The 18,982-nt window shown below is 34.3% G+C and overlaps 2 protein-coding genes across 4 annotated transcripts; one reads left to right on the top strand and one right to left on the bottom strand.

The window, feature by feature from the left end:
• Positions 1 to 7,520: 7,520 nt before the first annotated feature.
• LOC147510480 (Pentatricopeptide repeat (PPR) superfamily protein) lies at positions 7,521 to 15,749 on the top strand. Of its 3 annotated transcripts, XM_086602440.1 has the most exons (5): positions 7,521 to 10,036; positions 10,897 to 11,009; positions 12,946 to 13,050; positions 14,825 to 15,009; positions 15,407 to 15,749. In XM_086602440.1, exon 1 carries the CDS (start codon positions 7,652 to 7,654, stop codon positions 9,659 to 9,661), a length of 2,010 nt encoding a protein of 669 aa, XP_086458566.1. In that variant the 5' UTR covers positions 7,521 to 7,651; the 3' UTR covers positions 9,662 to 10,036; positions 10,897 to 11,009; positions 12,946 to 13,050; positions 14,825 to 15,009; positions 15,407 to 15,749. The 3 variants fall into 3 exon arrangements, 2 of the variants coding, with proteins under 2 accessions (XP_086458566.1, XP_086458567.1); XM_086602441.1 differs by lacking the exon at positions 12,946 to 13,050; XR_015218853.1 differs by lacking the exons at positions 7,521 to 10,036; positions 10,897 to 11,009; positions 12,946 to 13,050 and adding an exon at positions 14,457 to 14,621.
• LOC147510481 (uncharacterized) lies at positions 13,400 to 15,520 on the bottom strand. Its single transcript, XM_086602442.1, has 3 exons — positions 15,387 to 15,520; positions 14,175 to 14,406; positions 13,400 to 14,008 (listed from the first exon to the last, which is right to left on the bottom strand). Exons 1-3 carry the CDS (start codon positions 15,476 to 15,478, stop codon positions 13,712 to 13,714), a joined length of 621 nt encoding a protein of 206 aa, XP_086458568.1. The 5' UTR covers positions 15,479 to 15,520; the 3' UTR covers positions 13,400 to 13,711.
• Positions 15,750 to 18,982: the final 3,233 nt, after the last annotated feature.

An 18,982-nucleotide genomic window follows, 5' to 3' on the forward strand; every position in this document is an offset into this window, starting at 1 on the left:
TGTTACCTTGATGAGTTTAGGGGTGCTCAACACAAAACATTTTTTTTTAGAAAATGGCAAACTTATAATATTTCTTTTTTCTGGGGGGGGGGGTGCCCAATGCAATTTCATGAGTGCCCGATTAAACTACCTATAAGTATAAACAAAGCAGCTTAATTTGAGGTTAGTGCATTAACGGTGAGGAAATGTCTTACAATTAAATTTAATTGTTTTATTTCCTAAAAAAGATGTAAGTAAAGGATAGTACCAGTATGATTAAGGAAAAAGGCATGAGGGTTACTCTTTAGGACTACTTGCTAAAAGCTCGGTTTTACGACAACAAGAATGTCTGCCTGGATCCTAAAATACTGTTGACTCTTCTTTTCCAGCTGTATTATGAATAGTATCTTGTTAGAGATGAAGTTAAGATCACTTAATTTTATTCTTGTTGATATAAGACTATTTGCATAAGCAATAGGTCATTATTGCTTCTTTACGTTTATATGAGTAACTCTGGGACGTCACCCAAGTCATGTAGGGATTATACAGTGTTGTTTAGCAGGTTATGAGTTTAGGCCGTTTGTACCCGTAAGGCGTTGACAGATGTGGTTTTACTTTATAAACACTGAAGACTTGATTTTGATTTTACTGTTTATAATATGTGGAGAAGAAGACGAAATATCTATGATTGCATCATGAATAGTTTTAATACTATTTGGTATGATTATAATTCATTATACTCTACATGTTATTGCATTAACACCTCAACACCCATGGCACAGTCATCAAATGATAATTTGAGTTCAATTAAGAACACAGAATTAATCGAGTATGATCTCGACACACAGGACAAAATGAATAAATGGATGATTCCTAATATAGATCCCAAAACCATATATATATATATTGAAAATACTGGATTGAAAAATTGACCAGTAAAATTGCTGTAAAGACTATGGAACAAACTATCAGTTTACATTCCATGAGTAATAATTTGCACCTTTTAAGTCTTCGTGATTTATATCCTTATGTGAAAAATTATAAATTTATTCATGTAGGATTAATACATGTTACTTTTAGACCTGTGACCCTTTTGAGTATGAATGCTTGTATTCAAGCAACTCTCAGAGATACTAGGTGTCTCGACTATTTACCATCCCTTATGGGAGTAGTAGAGACTACTCTTTGTCATGGACCAGTCTATTTTGATGTCTATCCTAATTTAAGTTTATCTTTATCGGATAGAAATCTTTATGATTCTTTATCATTACAAATTCAGGCTAAAGGTTACAACTTTTTACCTAGATCTGAGGTGATTGAAATTACTTACATAATTCACTATAAGGTGTTACAAACTTTAACTCCTAATGCAAAGAATAAATCTACACTAGGTAAAACTGTGTTAATTGATACTAATCTTGTAACTTCTAGTATAGCAACACCCAGGATGATTCCTTGGAGTGAAATTCAATTTCCTAATTCATGGATTTGCATAAACACTATTCAACCACAGCTAATCATTAATAATGATTTAGATCAAATAATACAATCAACCGAAGGTGAAGTTATATTAAACTTTAAGAAACCTTTTGTTAGTAGAAGTTTGTCTTCAAGGCCCGCTTATAAGATCTCCATACCACAATCTTCTAGGCATTTAGTTTCAGAAGCTGAATCTTTATCTCAGTATAATCAATCTGTAGAAGAGATTTGTATCTCTAATCAACAAATACCACAAAGTATTTATACATAGAAAGCTAGGGAATCTCCCATAGCTTCAGAGATGGAATTTGTTTTATAATGGATTACACATCTAATGAAACAAATCAATTTTATAAATTAAAATATGAAAAGTTGAGTAAATATTTTACTCATGAAGAGTTGCAACCAATGGTTCAACCTTATAAATATTCTTATTATTGGTACCAGTTGAAGTATGGTACTACTCTTGCAAAATGGTTTTGTCTTGAGTATCAGAATAATAAAATTCTCAACGGCAGAGTTGATCATGCAACTCTGAGAAAAGATATTAGTGATTATTTAAAATCCAAAGAACAGGCTAGGCTCATGGCCAAGGTAAAAATTAATTTACCTAATAATACCTTAATTGATAAGGAGATTAATTTACCTAATAAAGAGCTAAGTCATAATCAAGTATAGGAAAAGATTATTTCTCAACCAGTAATTTCTGCAGAAAAGCAGACTATTACTATTGAAAAATGTACCTTTACTCCTGTAGACAATTATATTGGTGTTTTAGAATTTCATCAAAAGAAGTGGGCTACTTCTGATGAAAAGGAGATGACAGCTGTTCATCCTCCAACAACACCTTTAAGGCTGAAGGATAGTCTTGAAACTGTGGCTTATATCAAACCACAGAATGATCTTAATAGATCTGTTAGTACAGATGATATTAATAAAATTTGTAAATAGAATAATTATACGAATTTATGTTTACAAACTATTGGAGCTCAATTAATTAGAATTGAGAATAGTGCAGAAAATATCCTTAAGCATATCCCAAGGATAGATCCTAATAAAAATAAGGATAAAGAACATTTAAAGAATATTTCTTTAAAACAACATATTTCTTCTGGTCATATTAGACCATCTATTCAACCTCCTTTGGATATTCCGAATTTTAAGTTGGACCAATCTTTGTCCAAAAATGATTTTATTGAAAAATTATATGGTCAATTAAGTAAATTGAACCTTAATATTCTATCTCAAGAATCTAATTCTAAAGATGACATAAAGCCAAATGATATTTTGGATATTGAAGCAAATTTTGTTTCTGCTAATATTAACAAAATAACTTATGATAAGAATACTCATAAGATGGGACATGTAGGTCATAGTAGGAATTATTATCCTCGTCCTACTCCACAAGATATTCTTTATGAAGAAGCCTATTTTAATGACCAAGTGTCTTATCAGGCTAAAACTATTTACACTTGGAATATTGATGCCAAATCTGAATATCAGATTTATTACACTTTACAGGAGATGCTCATGTATGCAAGTGTTTGCAAAGCTCATGGTAATACAGATGCTGATGTCTATAAGTTTATAGTCCATGGTTTTGTTGGAACTCTAAAAGGTTGGTGGGATAATGTTCTCATTAATGAGCAAAGATATGAGATTTTCAACTCCACTAAGTCGGAGTTTAATTCAGAAGCAAACCAGGAAGTATCTACATTAGATGTTGTTTATACTTTATGTTTGTCTATTATCCATCATTTTATGGGACCAGAAGGAATGACTGCTAAGAAGAATAGAGAACTTCTCCAAAATCTTAGATGCCCCAATATAATTCAGCCCAATGCCTTCTTTTTAGCCTACAATCGTTTTTCTGGCCCTTATTTAAGGGTTAGATAACATACATTGGAATCTATGAAATAACGTTAGATAACCATTTGTTTCCCTCGCCTTCTCCAACGTTTCTCTCGCGTTCTCTGACCAAAAAAATTCCTTGCATCCATTAGCATTTGAACTTTGCCTAGGGCCCCTGATTGTCTTGAGCCGCCCCTGAGGTGCTAGACCAAACAGAAACTTAATAATTTAGAGATTGATGAAGATTTTAAATTACAATTAAGTAAATTATTACTTAATACTAGTTCTTCTGAATCAGAAAATGAATCTAATGATCCTTATTCTAGTTCCTCAAATAATGAATCACCATGTCAATGTAACAGTTGCAATCTAAATGTGATAGCATGGAAGCTATCTTACAAATGAATGGTTTGACTATTAATGTTTTAACCTCTGATCAGCAGTCTATTTTAGATCTTATAGATACTATTACTAACCTTGACACTAAGCTCAAATTAATTAAAACTTGTTTTAAAGCAGTAAAGGATGATATTGTTGATCCCTCTGAAGGTTACAATCTTAAAGAGGTGTTTAATCGTCTAGGAAAGAATAAACCTAGTTCTTCTAAATCACTCTTTTCTATTGACCTGAATACTGAGGTCTAGAATCTTAACAAGGAGATTCTTCAATTAAAACAGAGAGTGTTCCAAATTGAGAAACACCAATTCAAGGAAGTTATTACAGAAGAAAAGTCCGACAAAGACTTTCAACACTGTAATTTTATTTCCAATATATTTTTCAGAAAATGGAATATTTTTATAACGTTGATTATTAACAAAAAATATATTCTTACTGATTATATTGCTTTAGTTGATAGTGGTGCAGATATGAATTGCATCCAAGAAGGATTAATTCCTCAAAAATATTTTGAAACTACTACTCAAACTATGACCAGTGCTAGTGGTAGTAAAATAGCTATTCAGTATAAATTGACTAAGGTTACTATTAGTAAAGACAAGGTTAATATACCTCTATCCTTTTTATTAATAAAAAATCTTACCCAGCAAATTATACTAGGAACCCCTTTTTAAAATACCATTCTTCCTATTAATAATATCGATAAGTATGGTATTTACACTAACTTCAAGGATCACCCTTTGGTTTTCGAATTTATTTCTTCTTCTTTGCAGGACACGAAGAGCCAAGATTGTGAAATATAATTCACAAACAGATGTTCCTATGAGTACCAAAATATTTTGGAAACGACATACTCTTCATTATTATTCAGAGAATATTTCTCCGGGATTATATCATGTGCATCTAAGACATAATTTAATGTCTTTTACAGAATCCAAAATGCTCCAATTTGGTTCATTGAAGAATCTATTATATAGACAGCCCTCAGAGCAACCACCAGTGGCCTCTGAATCCTTACAGGATACTGCTGATGTTGAAATTGTCAACAAATTTTAGGACAATTTAGGCCTCCCTAACTGGGATTATTCCCAGGAGTCTGTTAGTTAACCTAACAGCACCAATAAGGGTAAAACCTTGGAGTCTAATTATATCAGCACCATTGAGAGTTCTTTGCAATCTCATTCTAGAAAGTCTAATAGTACTGGTAAAAGAAAAGTACAAGTTGATGATCTAGAGTTACCTTCTGTCTATGATAACATACATAAGTTCTTTACCCATCAAAAGCTTCACAGCTTTCAGAAGTCCATTTTAGACAATGTTATCAATTCTTTTTACTAGAATAATAAGAGGAGTCTTCTCCAGATCCTCAAGATTACTGCTAAATATTTTAGCAAGATTAACCAGAATTCAATCAAGACTTGGTCTAACTTCAAAAGAAAGTATAATAAACCCAGTGATATGAAGAGATCCCTTGATTGCGTTTCTTGGAGTACTCTTTCCAGAGACTTTTCAGAATCCTTTTAATCCAAAATATCCCTTCTAGCACCATTGCCAGAATTAATTCAGAATCTCCCTCCTTCACATTTTCAGAGATGGATTAATAATTGGAATTCAATTGTTTTGGGAACTTGTCCTTTAATTGTTAAAGGTATTGCCCATATCACTGAAGGAACCCACAACATGCATCCAAATCTCCAAATCTTCCTCTCTGCCACATTTTGGCAATATTTTCAGACTGAAGATATGTATCTAATTGATGAATTGTTAAAAATGGGATTTATTAAATCTATCACCATCATTACAGAGGTATCTTTGGAAGCCGGAACTAATAACAGAACATTCCTGGTATTTCCTTTGGTTCAAGCCATAGAAAATACTATGATGAAATGGCATGGAATTGTTTACTGTGAATTTACCATAGCTTGCCCTGAATATACAGAATATGAAACTTATCATTCAGTACATTTGGTCCGAATTTACAAGTAGAGACCTTTTGATTTAGCAAAAGCTCTTACTCTTTCGGAATCTAAGGAGAAATTTCATACTATTACAGCAGAAGACAGAATCAGAGAGATGGTGGAAATCCGTGTCATTGGTCTTCATCAGATTAAGTGGTCTATTAGATATAGTTCGATACAAAAGTATTCAAGGTTCACTATTTTGTCTGAATCTGATAGATTTCTAATCCAAACAGAATCATTGGACAATTCTAATATAACTAAATTCTATGAACAATTAAGCAGAACGAATTCATTGGCACTTAGCCCATCTGCTTTTGAAATTTTTAAGCTTATTAACGAAGAAGGACCTTATGAATTCCTTAATCATCTTGGTTACCTTTCCTCTGAGTCAGAACCAGAAGATGTGGAAGAAGATATCCTTATCCAAGTTGCTGAGAATCTACGTACCCAACTTGGCACTCCTGAACATAGTGGCAGACATCATGGCCCATGATAAAGACCAGAAATAAGGAATCAATGCTTAATTCATATTTCAAATGATATTTTTCGGCCTTGCTTATAAGTAGCAAAAACACAAACACCCCCTTGAATCCCGTCTGGTGTCAAAATTGAGTGAGGGCGGATGCTACATTCCAATTGGTGTTCACAATAATGTAACTTCCTGGGGCAACAATTAGGAAATTACATTATTTGAAATCTAAAGCTCAAGGATAACAAAAAAATATATACATTATTTGAAGTTACATCCATGATCCACCAAAGTGACCATTGCACTCGTAAATTGTTTTCGGCTCAAGAGTAGGGGAAAACCAAAATTTGACATGAAAAACTTTTGAAAATCTGATCCACATGTGGTAAAACCTGAACCCAAAACCTACCTGATATTAGGGGTGTTAAAAGGGCCGGGCTAGCCCGTCTCTCAAACCATAAAATCCCTCATGATTGAGGGTCGGGTCGAGTAGGACCATGACATGAAAATTCAAGCCCTTAACCCGCCTCTCGACCCTCATTTTTGAGGACCAAATGAGGGCCGGGTCAGGGCGATCGAACTATATTTTACTAGTTCATTTAATTTTTTTGGTAATTTTTTATTTATTTTTATCATACTTTGATTATGTATATCAATTTTAACTTAGTATACAAAACTAATTTTTATGCTTTTAGAAAAAAAAAAAAAGATAGAGATCGTGGAAAAGATGATACTCTTAAAACATCTATATTTTTCATACTTAACTATGTTGTTAGGTTGGATTTGTTTTTATGTATGACTTATATACCTATCCTTCACATGGCAAGAGAACATTGTTGTAATATATCCATGCAAATTTTGTTATTCGGATATATAAAAAAATATTCAGATAATGGTGACAAACCCATCTTTAAGTCTTGTTTTGTATTCAAAATATTGAGTTGTAGCCAAATTAAGAGAGTGATTTTTGCTCCCAGAGGGATTTGCTCCAAGCGAAACAGGAACCAGCCACGTGTCTACTAAAAAGAGATCGACAGTTATCAAATTCTTTCCTTAGAACAAACTTTCTGATTTGCCCCCACTAAAAATAGAAATAAATAAAAAGAAAAAAAAATTAAAAAAATCTCATTGTAAAATATATAGGAGTTCTTCCCATCATTAGCTAAAGATTTTTTTTATCTTTTTTAGTTTGAAAGAAGTGTCACTAGTTCAGCACTTCAAGTTTTTTATTCCTTTTTTTTTTCCCAACAATTAAGACCAAAAACTAGATTTTGTAACTGGTTAAGTTTTTTTCTTTTATTTTTTTAAGGTTGGGGATAAATTAGGAAGCATATATTAAAGTGGAAATTTGATAACTGTTGATCCCTTTTCAGTGGACACTTGGTTGGTTCCTGTTTCCCTTGTAGCAAATCCCGCTTGGAGCAAAAAATTGTTTTGTATTGGGAGCACGAACCCATCTTTAATACCACCCCTACTCAAGACGGTCACTTGTACGTAGGACACACAAACAGAAAAAATGTTAACAAAACTCATCTCATCCCGCAAAAACATACTCCACCAATTCCGTTTTTTATTAACACACGACATTTCATCAAACACCACGTGTTCATCATCAAATGAAATACTATTAAAAAAGCTAGAAACTTCATTACTTGACAACAAAGTCTCAGAAGCATGGGACATTTTCACTGACTTCAAAACCTTACATGGGTATCCATCAAATTTCATTGTAAGTAAACTAATTACCCAATTATCTTATTCAACCAATACTCACTTGTTAAAAAAAGGGTATGACTTAGTTTTAACAATGTATCATGAGAAAGCTGATTTTTTACACTACGAGTTTATGTCCAAACTGGCTCTTTCTTTAGCTAGAGCGCAGTTTTCGGTACAATGTGGGGCTGTTTTTAGGATAATGTTGGAGTTTAACAAGTTTCCTCCTATGGATGTATGGAAGATTGGCTTGTTTCATTTGGTGAAAACGGATGTCGGGTCGTTTTTAGCTTCGGATTTATTGGTTGAGGTTTGTGAGTGTTATTTAAGTTATGTGGAGGTGTATGGTGTGAAGAATGTTAAGCATTTGAAGTTGATGAAGCCGGATACGGTTATTTTTAACCTTGTTTTGGATGCGTGTGTGAGGTTTCGGACTAGTTTGAGAGCGGAGCAGATTATTGAGTTGATGGCCGTAATGGGGGTTGTTGCTGATGCGAGTAGTGTCGTGCTTATTGCTCAGGTGCATGAGATGAATGGACAAAGGGATGAAGTGAGGAAGTTGAAAGAGTGTGTTGATCGAGTTCCTGTGAGGTTATTATTTCATTATCGGCAGTTTTATAATAGTTTGTTGAGCTTGCACTTTAAGTTTGATGATATTGATTCTGCTTCCGAGCTTGTGTTGGATATGTATAGCCGCCGAGATTCTGGTGATCGGAAGGACACACAGAAATCTTATCTGCATACAATTGGATCTCGGAATCTGAAGACAGGTTTGAGATTGCAGATTGAGCCTGAGCTGTTGCAAAGTGATATGGTTCGTTCGGTGGGAAGTCATGCAGAACTGGTTATGTTTATGGATGGGAGGCTTATCCCTAGTAATAAAGCGATTGCAAAAGTCATTGATGGTTACAAACGACACAGAAAGATTGGTGAGCTTTCAAAACTGTTAACCAGCGTTCAGAAACAAGCAGATGCATCGGGGGATGCTAGTTTGAGCTCAGATGTGCTGGGCGCTTGTGTTCACATCCGCTGGCTAGAAACCGCCCATGACATTTTGGATGACATGGAAACAGCTGGATTTCCTATGCAGTTTGATGCGTATTTGTCACTCCTGAGAGCCTACTGCAAAGAAAATATGTTGAAAGAAGGTAGGGTCCTGATAAAACAAATGAGAAAGAGAGGATGGCTCCTGAATTTGTCTGACGAAGATGTTGTCTCTGACTGCTGCTTAGAAGAAGGTCGCATTGTTTCTCTTGATACAGAATCTGTAACATTAAGTGAGAAGTCACATTTGGCAGTGACTTTGATGCGTGAGTTTAGTGAGGAAGACGGAACAATGCCTCTGGTTTATGAAATCAACTCTTCCATTTATTATTTCTGTAAAGGAAATATGATGGAGGATGCTTTGAGAACTTACCACAGAATGCAAGAGAGGAATATACCTCCTATAGTGCAGACGTTCGCTCATTTAATAAATGGTTATTCTAAACTGAAGATGTATCGGGAAATCACGATCCTGTGGGGAGAAATCAGGAGGAAATTGGATACTGAGGATTTAACAGCGAATAGGGATTTGTATGGGATGTTTCTGTGTAATTTTATTCGCGGAGGGTACTTCGAGAGGGTGTTGGAGGTTCTAGAGTATATGAAAGTAAATGGTATGTATACCGACAAATGGAAGTATAAGAGAGAGTTTCTGAAGTTTCACAAGTATCTTTACAGGAGCTTAAAAGCAGAGAAAGCCAAAACCGAGGCTCAGAGGAAGAGGCTCGAGCATGTCCGTGCATTCAGGAAATGGGTGGCAATCGACTGAAGACCTATTTTGCCTGGGCGTATGCTTCTATGTTCTTGTCTATTATCAGGGTTAATTATCAGTCATTCTTCCAATAGGTTCAAAGTCAATCCTCTTCGCGCTCCAGATGAATGAAATCACGAATGAGCCAGATAAGAGGAACTGTCTGCTGAGTCCCACCTGACAAAAAGAATGTCAAGGGCCTTTCATTGGATTAGATTTCAGATTTGGACTGACATTCCATAGAAATCCTATTGGGTTTGATTCAATATCCTGCAAGCTGTCTGAGACTGGAATGACAAAGCATGCAATTCAAATATTCAATCGTGAGAGAACTGTAGATGAGATCAGGAGAATGTGGAATTGTGATAATGTTTCTTTCACAGATGAAAAAAGGTACTTTATTTCTCAAGAGTGAAAGTTGTACTATAGATGGCTATTTTTTTATATATAGATGTGATCTGAGAGGTCTTTTTAACTTATTTTTAATACTTGTGGCTTCTTACTTTAGTGTTTGTGTTCCAAGTATTTGTATGATATTGATATTGGTAGCTAATGTGTGTTCACATTAACTTTGCTGGCATGCAGACATTTTGACGTATCAATTCAGTACAAGCAAACAAATAGAAATGCAACAAAAACTAACATATGAATTAGATGGAAAACAGATATGTCTCTGCTGTTCTTTTAGCGTTGTAGATAAATTCCACAAAACAACATTTGTAGATTCATAATTGGGTTTAATAAATTAAACATCAGGAGGCTACTTTTTAAAGTTGCTTATACAACGGATTTATGACCCTTTTTGTGATGCTATCTGTTTTTGTTTTAAGTTTGAACTAGTTATGGAACTTGAAAAAGTGAAAAAGTATACCCAAGACCATATAACACAGTGGGGATTTGATTGGGTTGAAGTATCACGTGTGGTACATCTAATACCCTGGGTGAGCTTGTCAGGTATTGGTGTGACTTTAACCATTAAAATGTTAAGTTGAAACTTGAAGTCAGACCATATTGTAGGATTTCAGTCAGGTCATTGGTACTTGGTAGTAACATCAAAATACGCAAAAGACCATAAATAATAGTATATACATGAAGAGGTATGTTCTACTTTTATGGGATACTGTGATGGATATTATAGAATGAATGTGCATGAAAAGATTGAACTAATTTATTTGGTGAAAGACCTTGGTTTCATCCAGATTGTCGAGGGTTTCATTCGGTATTCGAGTTGATGATAACTTTGTTTGGTGCAGTTCTGAATGGTTATTTGCAACGTTTTATTGGTGATGTATGGAGGTCATTATCATGAGAAAGAGGTGAAACAACAGTTAATAAACTACTATCACGTAGAGGAAGTTAAGATCAGGTATGTTCTGCATCTATCTCGCTACCCATATTGCATCTTGAGCTTGCACAAATACCTGAACAAAAGGCTGCTGGCTGTACTCTTTCCTGAAAAACATATAGGTCATGCTTTTCTGTTTAATTTGTAGGGGGAAGTTGACTTGGTAACATACTGAGAATTTCCTTGATAATTATTGAATTTTTTGTTTCTTCGTTCTTTCTCCCCAGAAATATTTCAGAGTTTCAGGGGATTGATGAATTTTTAGGCAAACATTGGTCTTACATAAATACTCTTTAGAACATTGGTCTCAATTAAGTACTTTTCCTTCTAGCACTATTATAATCCTATGTACCATGGGCGCCATTTTTCAAAAATAATCCATGTCGGATATGTATCCACGTGTTCGTGTCGGACACATATTGTAAGTGATATACCTCAATTTTTTATATTTCGACGTATCAAACACTACACATCTGTGTCCGACATGGACACACCTACCCGTGTCAATGTAACTTAGTTATAATCCAGTTTAGGAGAAAATTGTCGTCTTCCTAGTATAGTAATTTACTATTGAAAAATTAGTAGTTCATCCTCAAAAAACAGTATAGGTTATTGACTACAGCTGTTGTCCCTAAATACATGACTAAATATTACTATCCGACCTAAGTGGATTTTGGGTTGTGCCATACTGCCATATGGTGGGTCTACTGGGCCAGCTAACAAGAGGGATATCTCTTATATGCCTAATTACAACCCTTAGGAGTGTGTCTAAAGAAAACAGAACTAAAGGAAGATAAGTTCAAGTTATTACAATCAACTATAGGTCCATGCCTAATCAAAATTAGCTTTTGACTCCCTAAAACTTTAAGTAATTCTTGTGGCATTTCCTCCTAAATATCATACTAGTGCGCCTGACTTGCTTGGTGCCTTGGTTAACATGATTACTATCTCCAGTACTTGAATTTTTCTTTTCCTTGGTTGTTTCTCTTTGCTCTTCCAACTTGAGTTGTAGCATCCTTACACACCCCTTCAGGTTGGACTGGACTGGTGATGGTGGAACACGGGAACAATGAGGGTTTGGGCGTTGCCTTTGTAATTTGTTACCTATTCTCATTCCTTTTCTGTTTTGGGGGTTCTTTTGGTTTCTCTTTTCTTCACTTTTGGGGTGTATTAAATGATGTTGGGTGGGGTATTGCTCTTGAAGAATTAGCTTCTGGCTAATAATTCAAGTGTTGATGTAATCCCCCGATTATGTTAATATATCAACTTTTACATATCAATGAAATAAAAAATACTCCTCCATGACCCCTAAACAAAAGAAGAGAAAAGCCAACTTCTTTAGCTTTGTCAAAAACTTCCTCAAAGTTAACCTTGTGCCAACCAGGCGGTGTGTCTATTCTCATTCTCTATCGGAAGAAATACTTACTCTACGGTCTAGATTTTGTGCTACCAAATATGATACATTATGCCAAGCAGATAGAGAGACACTTGCCGGGTATCATAGGAATTAAGATTGGTGAAGTTGAACCAACTTTTATATGAGAAGTTCTGTGGTCGCTCAGTACCTCAGTCAAAGCATGAAGCGGAACCACAGTGTGTGCTCAAGGGCATAAGAAAAATAGTGCCTACTATCTTAATTACGGAGGACATATGTGTTCTTCAATAATTATACGGTGATTGAAGATTTTCAGCTGTGGGATGTAGGTCATTACTTAGCATCCGAACTGAGGATTTTTCCAAAAGTTAATACTTCCTCCATTTCCATTGCTCCTGAGTGAACCTTGGGGTTTGAGGATGCTCCTGCAATTCTGCAAATGACGTAGATATCTTGCTTAGGTTTTTCCAATTCTCTCCAGTACATGATCTTCATAGTGTTGGTCCACATGATGCCTTCAATAAGTATTCTCTTATATAGCTTAAATCCAAAAGGAGTGCTGACCTTATCCCATTATGACAGGTGGATTTTTTTACCAGCGCTACTACCTTTCCACAATAACTTCTTCACATATTATTCATCTTGGAACCTCCAAAGGGACATGGAGAACAGACTTGGTCTAAACTTGTATGGCCTCTACAATTGCTTTACTATACTTTTATTTTGTCTAAGAGGAAGCTGGAGGCTTCGATCTTAGAAACCCATAATATTTATCTTTACATGTCATAGTTTCACCGGTAAGGATATTTAGGATCCCCTATTCTTCTAACAGCCAGGTTTCCAGTGAAGTGGTTAGTGTATTTCTCAGAGTTGACTAGTTGTTGAGTAGCTGCAATACTGCTGAGGATATCCTGTATGAATATGAACATCGTTGAGTCATTGACTTATTTCATAAATTTCCATGCTAACGTTATAGTAGAAAGGAATGAGTATGGCCTGAGGTGAAAATCCTTATTTGGCACACTTGTTTGAATAGTAAGCAGAAATACCTGAGTAGATTCTAGACAGAATACAATTAAGCACAAGTTACATTTCAAATTAGTACATTAGGTATGCCTCAAATATGATGATCTTTGATGCAGTGTCGTTCTTTTTGAACATCATTTCATCTTTTTGAAAATTACTTTTGCATTGCCGTCTCTGATAGAAGTCATAGAACCAAGAAACCGATAATGTAAATGATGGACATTTAGAAGCAGTGAGATGGAAGGGAGAAAAGAGGAGGGCTGGGGGGGAAGGGAGGGATTCTAATTATGACTGCTACATTTAATGCACTCATGCCTCTATTTCACTTCAGTTTCGACTTTGAAGAGCTCTTAAGAGGTTTAGCGATGGATTGCACTGGGCTACTTCTCACTACCTTTTTCACGTCATACTTTACAGATGAGAATGCGCAAACCAGAGCAATTACTATTGTTGGATAGACATAGATGGCCTTTGCAGGGTCTGTATTGACTGGTTTTCCAAATATTCCCTCTTTGACAAGTCCCCATATGAGCAGAATTGTGCCAAACATGCTCATTCTACCTGGTTTCAATAGTCCCACTAGTGCACCCGCCACAGAAAAGTAACTTCCTGCAAGAACCTGGTAACAAAATGAAAAGAAGACAAAAGATATTAGATTGTCGATGTGTCATTTTGGTGCACCCATTGACAACTTGTAGTTGTATTAGTTGTTTTCAACAAGAAATATAAAGAAAGAAGTCAAAAACATATTTGATAGCTACTATAATAAATTAGAGTGTTATTACCTCTAAGCGCTGGAGTTCAGGTACCTCAGTCATTTCGTTAATATCAGTTAAGTTGTAGATGTTTAGGAGGCTATCCCAGCTTGGGATAGTCATGTTCTCAACTAGACTCCTTGTAATGGCACCGGGATAGAGAAGGGATTTCACCACAGCCATGGGGAAGATCTTAGTCACGACCAACTGGGAAGACGTAACCTCAATTGGTGTCGTACACATCCCAGATCTACATGGGACCCTGGAAAGTGAAGATAGCCAAACTTCATTAGTTGTCCATAAGTTTAGTGTAGAATATGCAGTCTTAAACAGAAGCTTGTATCAGGAGCGGAGCAAACAACAAAACTAAGCTTAGGTGTCATTTAGCTTGGTGAGGTTGAGCCGTTCCACAGATTTGGCTTGAAACCAGCCAGCAGTATAGCAGACAGTCTAGAACTAAGAAATTTTCTCTCTATGGTGAAAGCGAAATCAGTTCAAACATATTATGAATTCTTAACAATCAGCACATTTATCTTCATCCAATCTCAATTATTTGGGATTGACAACACACATGATGTTAAAGATTATATAGATAGTCTTTGTTCCTATCTGCATTATTTGTTGATTCCTGAACTAAATCTAGACATTGAATCACTGCGATTGTTGTTCTTTTTGTGTAGGAAAAGTGGTGGAGGGCTCAAACAGTCAAACCGTATGTGCAAAGTTATGACTACTTTACTTGGGGCTAATCCTTGGAGGTGTCTAGTGATTATTGTCATTAGTACTCTGAACATTTTAAGCTCGCTACATGCTGATATTTCAATACCGAAGAAACCTTATATCGCCAGTCAATAAAACAGAAGAAGTAAGTTCCTTATTTTAGTAATCAAGTGTCTTTATTGAAAGCAGCGGGAAGGTTACTTTTGGATGAGTTTAGCAGCATTAGAAGCTCAAATTATTCTAGATGAAAGGAGACCAATCTATTAGAATTTTATAGAGACATGTTATGTAGTTCCTTTTCTTTGTGTTTTTTTCTGTTTTTCATTTAATTTAAAGACTAGGTGATCACAGAAATTGATACATCTCCGTAGCATAATTCAAAGATGGATGGGGATCTTAGAACACCGAAACTTAGAGTTTTATATTTATAGTAAGATGTAGAGAAGGGAGAGTTATCAGATGATAAGAAATTTAAGTTAGTGTGTGGTGCAGATTCATTGTTATTGCTGAAAACAAACTCACCTGAAAAGAGGAATTTGCAGGATTATGAGAAGAAAATATATGGCAGAGGCAGTTGATGAGAGATTGTTCAGCCATCCTTTTGAGTTAGCCATTGCTACTACACAGACAGCAGAGAGACTGAGAAACAGGAGCCTACAGTGAGATTGTCCACTTCTTTATTGGTTCTTTGACACTTTGACTTGAGTTTCATCGCATATTATCATGTACTCACTGAGCTACCAAACTAAACAGTTTCCAACACCGTAAACCGTAGATACTGAGTAGCAATACAAAGGTTTCTATAAATTTGGTGTCAACACAGTTTTCGACTGTTGTCATATTATGTTATCAGCACTGTTTTAGAATAATACTAGATTTTGGACCCAGGCATACGTTCGGGATCTATTAAATATTTTGTGTCTAGAAAATGTTTTCCAAAATGTTTTACACAAATTTTCGAATCAAAATATATTTTTATTGAAAATAAACCGAAATATGTTAATGAACAGCGATTATGGTGCATAAATACTTAAAAACTAAGGGATCAAATTGAGATAGACTTTTAGTGATAGCAATTGTTTGTATACATGCAAAATATACTTATTCAATTCCAATATGAATAACAGAGAAACAGTACTCGTTAACCCAAAAAGTTTTGACAACTAAAGACACTCAAGGCCAAACAAAACACTACTATCAATTTTTATAAGCTTTCTCTTGTAGTAGTATAAAGTAAGAAGGGGTGTCTACCACATTCAAGCTAATGGATCCTAGTTTTAACGACACCTATTAACCAAAAGGAAAAGTGAGAGAAGGGTTTTTAGTTTTGTAAAACAACTACTTATATTTAAAATACAAGAAAGTAAGAAAGTAAATGAAGTTGAAAAGACAATAACAAGAAGTAAAGGAAGTTTTGACATAAGAAATCTATGAAGAAGAAGGGGATTAAGGAAAGACATAAGAAATCATGTCGTTTTATGTCTTTCGTCAATGTGAACATGTCAAAGTGCTAACGTAAGATTGGATGAGTAAAATGAGTAATGACTATTAATTTTCAGATCTGAACAATCTAATAATCAAATGGATAGAAGAAGAGTGTGTCTTTCAAATAACATTCCATTTCCAAACTTGAAATTTCTAATACACACCTTGAATTTATAAAATGCTTAAATATTTCATCTTATTCCACATTTTTCTTTGTTTCTTATAGTAGATTTATCTATTCTCAATGTTTCTGCATTCTGCAAGCACATTGCAAAACAAAGTTCGGATGAAAAAATAGTACCACAAAGTTATTCCAATATTGCACTAATGTTGAAAGGGTTAAGTTTGATGGTATCAATAAAGTGTCACAAAAATAAGTATAATAATATTTCACATAAACACTCTTCATTCTTTTGGACCAAAGAATTATCATCCATAAATTATCAATAGACACACTCGTAAGATTTTTTAAGCTTCGATATATTTTACTCAAAAATTATTAAAATTCCTACAACAAAAAAATGTTTATGTGACTCTCTTTACAACCAAAATTTGTTGCGCATCAAATAAAGGTTGTTAAGCTATTGCAAATTCAACTGTACTTCCATCTCTTTGAAATGCTCATCACAATGCAAATTCAATAATAGCTTTCTTATGCAATATTAATAGTAGCTCATATAGGACATCATATTATTATACAACTTGACAAGATCCTACTCCATGATAATATGGACATTCTATAAGCATCCACACCCATTTATGAAGTTAGAGAGGTAAAACATACTTGGCAGGATCATACTCCATGATATGGACATTCTATAAGCATCCTGACCCATATTTTTTAGTACTATCACATCTTCCTGTACTCAGAATGAGCACACATTTTGAAATTTTATTTTTACCACTATCCCATCTTCTTGTACTCGGGAAAAAAAAAGAACAAAACTTAGGAAACCAAAGACAGCCGCCTCGATCAATTAATTTAATCATCGCTCCTGAATGAAGTGATTTCACTCACTGTATCATGTATTTGTTATAAGAGTCCGTTCTAATTTCTATTCTAGGAGCTAAAATGAAATGTAAGAAAGTTGTATATATTCAGTTCAAAGAAAGTCAATGTATTGTTTATAAATGAAATTAGTTAAGTACATATACTTAAGGTTTTGCTTACCATTTGGGCCCTAAAAGAAACCGTCTCAAGTGCCAAATACAATTTTGCTTTTGAGTTCATTTGTGTTTTCTAATGATATTTGAATACAAAATCTAGATTGTTATAGTCAGCTCATTGTGATGAAAAAAACTCTATGGATTCACATGTAAACGTACTTTATTGCTCTATATACATTGAATAGAAAAACAACATTACATGCATAACCATGCATTACATCTATCTGTCTTCCAAATATGACTATCGGTGATCATCCGATCTTTTTATAGTGTTCTTAAACCGATAGAAGTACAGTTCTCTACATTAATGAGAAAGAACTTGGGAGAATTTGTACATTGGCATTTGATCTCGTGTTAACTTTGACATTTTTCTGAATCGAGTGTATGTATGTGAGAGGTTGTGTTTGGATGATTATTAGATATATCATTAGATTGTCTAAAAAAACAATGTCATACAAAGAAACATAAATCAAATGTGCAAATAAAAACACCCCTTCATAATAAGCCGATGTTCTTTTTACAGGTTTAGACTTTCAATATGTATTATCATATTGTAGCCTGTATGTGTTTGAAAATCAGAATGAGATCCAAGAAAGAAAAACGAAAATGAAGAAAAGTGCATATGTTAAAAATGTGAGAGTGCGTGATGGGTATTCGGGCACTTACTCGGGAAATATATTGGTCTACTTCTTAAGAAGTTAATAACCAACAACAAATGCAAATTCCAGGTATATGAAAGGGTTATGCGAATAATATTTTGAGTATTCTAATTTGGTATATCTCACATAATCCTTAGAGAATGTGGGGAACCGCCAGAAGCTGATTTTACACCCCATAATAAGTTATTAACTGAAGAATATGTAGTGTTTTTAAGGCCGCGTTAAGGATATATTCGAAATAAGTTGGTGTTTTATCATAGACACTAAAAGTGTATGATTTATAATAGGGAATTAGCTTATACAAATCACCTATTTTTTAGGATTTTTTTATTTGATCAAATATATAAAAATTGGAACACTAAAAGTGTTTGATTCGTAATAGGAAATTACTTTCTACAAATGACCTATTTTTTAGCAATTATTTTTATTTGATCAAATATATAAAAATTAGAAATACACTCAAACTCTCCAAATATAAGAATTAGAAGTATACTCAAACTCTCCAAAGAGGTTCCTAGAAATACTATCTTTTTCATATTATAGTACCACATAAAAATTGGAAATACACTCAAACTCTCCAAATATAAGAATTAGAAGTATACTCAAACTCTCCAAAGAGATTTCTAGAAATACTATCATTTTTATATTAAAGTGCCACATAAGATAGAGAAAATGTTAACTCTCATATTAGAGTGTCACATAGGAGAGAGAAAATCTTTCATTGGAGGTCTCTGCTTTAGTATATAGATAGTAGATTATAGATGTCATCCAACTTGGTAAATCCAATACTTTCAAATTCCATACTAA

Source organism: Coptis chinensis, chromosome 3, assembly GCF_015680905.1.
Source record: "Coptis chinensis isolate HL-2020 chromosome 3, ASM1568090v1, whole genome shotgun sequence".
Lineage (NCBI taxonomy): Eukaryota > Viridiplantae > Streptophyta > Magnoliopsida > Ranunculales > Ranunculaceae > Coptis > Coptis chinensis.